Below are 6,909 nucleotides of genomic sequence, written 5' to 3'. Positions count from 1 at the left end.
GCATGACGGTACGACGCTTGGGTGCTTGGGTGGAACCGTTGACGACACTGTGTTTATACGAATGTGACGTCGAACAAGAACACAAGAACGGGTTGATTGCATGACTGCATTTATGCACACGTGCAAATGCGTCAGACTAATATGTAAACGTGTATGCGTATTACCAAATCAATTCTTTGCATCAACATGCGGGACGGAAAGGGGGTAACAAAACGAGCCAGAAAGCATGATTTGTTATTTAGACCGTCAGCAAACTAGGAGTCGTGCTATACTTTGATTAGATAATAAAAATGTTAGAAAGGTTTACATAATTGCTAAAGACTGCAGGCTGGAGTAGTACAAGATACTAATACAAGATCAAGTTAATTGTTTGTTGTTGTGGTTGAGTGGTTTACTGTCTTCAAACGACTTGGAAAGCCCCGAAAAATGCTGTCTGCCAGTATTGATAGAAGTCGAGGTAGCAGGTATCTGTGGCAACCACTGACAATCTGTCACCCTTCTCCATAACAACTAGAAAGCCCGTGTACTGACTTTCATCATAACCACTGGGATTGGCTTGATAGATTCGACTACGAGCAAGATACTTGTCGTTCAACTTTACGTTAAACCCACAGTACTTCTGTCCTGACTGAGGGTCGAACCAAAACTGTGAGTAAACATAGTAAATGCCAGCATGAGGTACCGTGATGAATCCACCATCGTATTTCATTCCTCCACTGAGAAAGCCAGGCTGTGATGTACTCGTTGACCAATAAGTTATGAGTGTACCTAAGAAAAGGAATTAATTAAAATGTAAAGTGGGTTCTGCACAATGTGATGAAGGAAAGTAATGTTGGAATAATTACCACTTGAAAATGTTCCGTGAGAGCCACTTCCGTAAAGATGAGCAGCTACAGGCTCATTTCTTTTTGAATACTGTTGCAACGAAATTCTCAGTTCTTTTGACGTATGTTAACACAGTGAACGTAAATGTGGACTTACGTTTTGCAGCAACGCTTGTAAGGTTGCATTCAGCTTCGCCATCTACACGACAGACAAGAAATAAGTTAATGCAATGTGTGTAGATGTAATAGCTAGTCGGTTATTAATTAATTAATTAATTAAATCCTACCTCTTGTTGCAGTGATGTAACTGGTGCAAAGTATGTTTGCAGAGTGCTTTCGCTCATCTATTTTCAAATGTGTTGATGCCCAGTTTGCTCAACTATTAATTAATTAATTAATAAACCTCTGGACCGGGCACACCTTGTGGCCCTTGTTCTCCTTTGTATCCGGGCAATCCTCTCTCTCCCTTTAATATACCATCACTCAATAACAACATTCTAATTGTGAGCAGGTTGTAGATTCTGTACCTTGTGACCTCTTTGTCCTGGTAAACCGATAGCGCCAGCATGGCCTGGTGGACCCTAATCAAACGTTAGACAGTCAATTTATTAAATAGCTGGGAAATGTTACTGTTTTGTAAGATGTTACCGGAGTGCCATCAACTCCTTCGATGCCTCTGGGCCCGGTACTTCCAACTTCGCCCTAAAGTTTTAACAAATCAGGTCACTAGTGTTGGCATACATAATTAAACTATTGGGTTTGCTTTCTTAATGACCAATTAATACATAGCCATTTTATTCGTTGTAGTAAATGTACCTTTATTCCTTTTTCACCTTTAATTCCAGGTGGACCTCTTATGCCATTCTCTCCCTTGATACAAAATATGAATTCAATACAATGGGCACATTTGTAGCAACTCTGCGTTTATGAATGTTTGCTACACAAACCTGTATGCCTGTCTTTCCAGGTGGGCCTTGTACTCCAGTAATCCCTTGCTTTCCAGGCGGACCAGTGACACCAGAAGGTCCCTGTTGTTTTATTAACATACAACAAAGCAAAGTTTGTCAGTTTACTGAGTTTTGTTTCAAGTTATTGCAGTGCATCAGTTCTTGCTTGTTTTCCTCGTGAGCCAATGATTCCTGGTGGGCCATTTTCTCCCTTTAAAATTGTTGAAAATAAGAAAGTTTGCTGTTAACAATTTGTTTGGTAACGTTTACTTTGGAACCTTTAGGTCCAGCTCTACCTTCACTGCCTGGTTCACCTTTGTATCCCTTCAGTACAAAACTTTTTGTTACAGATACTTAGTTGAATACATCAATGCAACAAACGTGTAGAGAGACCGAGTGTTCTGGAATAGAGCTTTTTCCAGAAAGTTTAGTTGTATAATTATTAATTTAACTGCTACCTACTGTCTTTCTGCTCGAATTAATTGTTTAGTTTATGATACCTACACATATGCAGGTTTAATAGTTAGTAGATATATCAGACTTGATGTTTGTATGACGTCATCACATGTATGAGTGCAGATAGACACAGTGGTGACAGAATTCTTTGTTATGTTATAGCTCTAGACAGTTTTTGAAATATGGCCGTCTCTGTATAATAAGAGGTCGCTCTGGTCAATTCGCAACAAGTTAGAGGAGACAATTGATACGCTAGACCAGATGTGTGTCAAGATGGCAAGATTTGGTTCAGTTACCTAGACATTTTTTAGCCAATATACGGTAGGGTTTGAGTCTACTACAGTCTATAATTTAGCATAGAATAATTACTACCGTATACCTACAGATGTTGCCGCTCCCTAATTGGCGAGCAAAACGATCTTCTCTCTTGTCATGTCAATTAAAGTCGCGATGTGTTTATTGCCAATCGTAGCGAGGCTTCTAATCCGGGTCGTACAACAGAAAGGATCTCTCGGTATTATATATATATATATATATATATATATATATATATATATATATATATACTAAAGTCAGTTCCCGAATAGGAAAATATGTGGAATAAACCCGTATCTCCTGAAGCAGACGTCCTAGAGAGTTGATTCCAACATCATTGGAAAGCTCACAAAGAGGAGGTTCCAGATCAGTTAATGAATACGGTGATTGGTGCTTTATTACAACACAATTACTAACTTCCTGTATGACACGCGCTTAGCCCTGCTCTACTCTTCCATCTACACCAGGTGTCAGATAACTTTAAAGTCACCGCTATGACTCCCACTACTTGAAAGCTGACGCAGACGTACTTTGAACTATGGATTGATAAGTAAAACAGCTGTAGCTAGCAAGCTTATGTAGTTGAGGCATTGGTTGAACCTTTGAACATGGCGAAACGTTTCTATATTGGAACCTTCTATTCCACTATACAATAATTAGGTACGCCCATCTCTGCTCTTCAATTCCTTATCTATTAACCACAGTTCCCACGTATTCTCCTATTCAGGAATGGACTTTAGCTCACTGGCCAGTTCTCCGCACGGACAGGTTATATTATTCCCTTTTAGAAATATAGATCTGGGCAGAAACTTGAAAGTCACGCCCAGTTGCTTGTAGGCTCACACTTAAAATACATCTAATTGCCATACAGGCATGATTTAGCACAGTGTTCGCTTTCCGTTTTTGATGTTTCAGTGTAGTGCTCGGTGCAGGTACCGTGTAGGTTGGATTCGGTGAAAGTGCAGTGACAGGTCTCTTCAGTGATCCGGTATAGCCGGCTATCAAACTTATATCTTACAGTATATACAAACAGTCATTTTAGTACTGTAGCATAGATAAACAAAATCAACTACAGTTTGCTCAGATAACCCAGTCTGATGGGACTGCTAGATAGCATTGTAACATAACAATGGCATGTGAACAAACAATGACTATAGTGAATTTTCATTGAGCATTGCACACTTTGCTAGAAGAAAACAAAACTACTTGAGCTCACCTAACGGAACTTCCTTCCAATTGAGTCTATCAGAAGCATACAGTCTCCTTCCTGAACGACGCACGAACTGCACTATCATGTCGTTCTACGTTGCACCCTAAAAAGGGGATCCGACTGAAGCTGGCCCGGAGGCCGACGCCACCCTGCCTATGTTCTTACCTATCCCGAGTTACGCCCATTCCCCAAATTTTAGCCTCGTGGGCGATCCGGTCTAGCCTGCTATCAAACTTATACATACATTTTTTGTACCTACGTACATACAAGAGCCCCTAAGGCTCAGGTTTGATACTGCAAATGACTATGCTACGATGCTACAATGCTACAATGCTATGATGCTACAATGCTATCATCAATCACCGTCTCTAGGTCACTTCTTCTTCTTCTTGGACAGAACTGACACTCCGGAGAGTGAGGCAATTGTATGTTAGTTCCTTGCTCAAGGGAATTTATGTATGTGGCCCTCCCGCACTCAAACTCTAACCCGAAGGTCCCGGATGTTGCCAATCTCCAATTGCACACTCTAACCAATTGAGCCACATACATACATACAATACATACATACATACAGACATACATACATACATACATGTTTAGATTGTGATGACTTAACTGGCTTATCTTTTAATTAGTGGTCTAGACATCTATGTATAGTTGTACTTGAAGAAATAATATATGATTCTCCTATACACATACATACATATACATATATGTGTTATCTGTGTTATCTGTATTATATACAAATATATATATATATGCCTATTGTAAAAAATATATACATATATATGTATATACATATATATATATATATATATATATATATATATATATATATATATATATACATATACATATACATATACATATATATATATATACATATATATATACATATATATATATATATATATATATATATATATATATATATATATATATATATATATATATATATCCGTCCATTGGGCGGTTATAAACAATATATATATAATATATAAATATATATATATATATATATATATATATATATATATATATATATATATATATATATATATATATATATATATATATACATATACATATACATATACATATATATATATATATATACATATACATATACATATATATATATATATATATATATATATATATATATATATATATATATATATATGTATACATATATGTACACACACACACACACACACACACACACACACACACACACACACACACACACACACACACACACACACACACACACACACACACACACACACACACACACACACACACACACACACACATATATGTATATTTGTACACGCGAACCTTCAAAAAATCGTTTTCGTGTCCGACTACAGATCAGTATAGGAACGATTCGTGCAAGTGACCAAACGGCGAAGACAAAGCCTCATGAAGTTTTGTCGCCCCATCCTTTTGTATTGGAGCTAGGGATTGTGTGTACTTTACAACTAAGAAACACCTTTATTAGCTGAATGCAATCTACAGTCAACTATTTACACGTCCCATACTACGATTAATCCTTTACTACATTGTGCTGCATCTAATACTGTTGACAATCAATGTTTCCCGATATCAATTTCTATGTCAGTAAATATACCATACCACTGTCGATTGTTACAACTCTACTGAGAGCAAACTTATACTGTAAATTTCAATTGTCTTGATCACGATCGCGAAACGACGACTACCTATACCAGGCTTACATACGTATACTAAACTACTAGGAAGTTTGCATGTTTACTTCCATGATCGACAGGGTTTCAACAAATACGTATTGTCTAGCTAGGACACGGTGTTTCAGTACACGATCTGAAAACTCCGTTGGACGTGTTACTCACCAACGCGAGTCGCCTATGGATACCGTACAACTAGTACTTTAATATATATATATATATATATATATATATATATATATATATATATATAGCAAGCCTAGAGGTAGCGTGGGAGCGGAGTAGATCACGCACAGCATGGCTTAGTGAGTTTAGTCAGAGAGTCATCTGTGCGAGATCGCTCGAGAAGAAATCCTTATACAGTGGAAGATTTCGAACATATGACATCGAGCAGCTACATCGATAATATGTAGCGCGCTCTAGCTTATTAACAATCTAAACTTGTGGTGTACCGTGTACATACGCGTTTCCGGTTCCTCCTCTTTTTGTTGCATGTACAAGACACTCTGTTTGACGCACCAACGTGCATGCATGCAGCTGCTCTTGAGTGCTGTCTTGCACTCACAGGTACGAAAGTATTGTGCATAAAATTACTAAACACTATATGTTACTAAAATCCATGCCATCAGATCTGTCCATTACTTATCAATAATACTCACACTTACCCTCACTCCAGGTTTCCCAGAGTGGCCGGGAGGACCCTAGAATAGAATCAACAGCACTAATGAAATCCTAGAATACGATGCAGTGATTATACCATTTCTCCTTTCTCAGGTTGCGGGCATGCCGTGCTACCGACGTTGGCTGTGCTCGAGGAGATGGAGAGCAACAAACAGGTGGCCATCATCATCGATACGTAAGCATCAATAATAGACATGGTGTAGTCCGAATCTGTCGTACTGTGATCTTCTGTCTTGGTCTGGTACTGAATGACAACTGACGGTTGTAAGACGAATGACCTTCTAAATGTGTAACTGTGATTGACGTCACTGTGTTGAATTTGTTCATATATGGCAAACATAGACTCGACCATGTAAATTCCTTTACATCTGTTTACGTCATTAGTTTAGCAAATGTGTCCAAATATGGTGTTTTAAAGTGCATGTTTGAAATGGGAACGGTGTGTGGTATGGTTATGATTATGGCGTGGGAGACGAAGGCAGTGGAGTCTCCGATCTAATCTCGGTCATTTACCAATTACGGTCACTCGTTGTCTGCCTGCCAACTACGTAGCTGCGACCTGACCCAGCTGCTACGCTATGATCGTTACACCCTTTCTAGATAAAGCCAACCAACTATAGGTATAGCAGCGGCGCGGCGTATGAACCTGCATTTGGTTGAGTGGGCATATGCACATTTATCTAAGAGAGCGTGGCTCTGCAAACAATGCTAAATATATTACTAATTAATCATATATACATGCATGTAACACAGCTAAAAGACAAGAA

General features: G+C 38.4%; 1 protein-coding gene across 1 annotated transcript; it reads right to left on the bottom strand.

The window, feature by feature from the left end:
- Positions 1-292: 292 nt before the first annotated feature.
- LOC134194619 (collagen alpha chain-like) lies at positions 293-6,494 on the bottom strand. Its single transcript, XM_062663560.1, has 13 exons — positions 6,219-6,494; positions 6,104-6,162; positions 2,042-2,095; positions 1,898-1,982; positions 1,772-1,852; positions 1,641-1,694; positions 1,473-1,526; positions 1,352-1,405; positions 1,228-1,290; positions 1,112-1,168; positions 982-1,023; positions 846-915; positions 293-768 (listed from the first exon to the last, which is right to left on the bottom strand). Exons 1-13 carry the CDS (start codon positions 6,492-6,494, stop codon positions 401-403), a joined length of 1,317 nt encoding a protein of 438 aa, XP_062519544.1. The 3' UTR covers positions 293-400.
- Between the last annotated feature and the right edge of the window lie 415 nt (positions 6,495-6,909).

Source organism: Corticium candelabrum, chromosome 19 (genome assembly GCF_963422355.1).
Source record: "Corticium candelabrum chromosome 19, ooCorCand1.1, whole genome shotgun sequence".
NCBI lineage: Eukaryota > Metazoa > Porifera > Homoscleromorpha > Homosclerophorida > Plakinidae > Corticium > Corticium candelabrum.
This window is presented reverse-complemented; position numbering and strand designations above follow the sequence as displayed.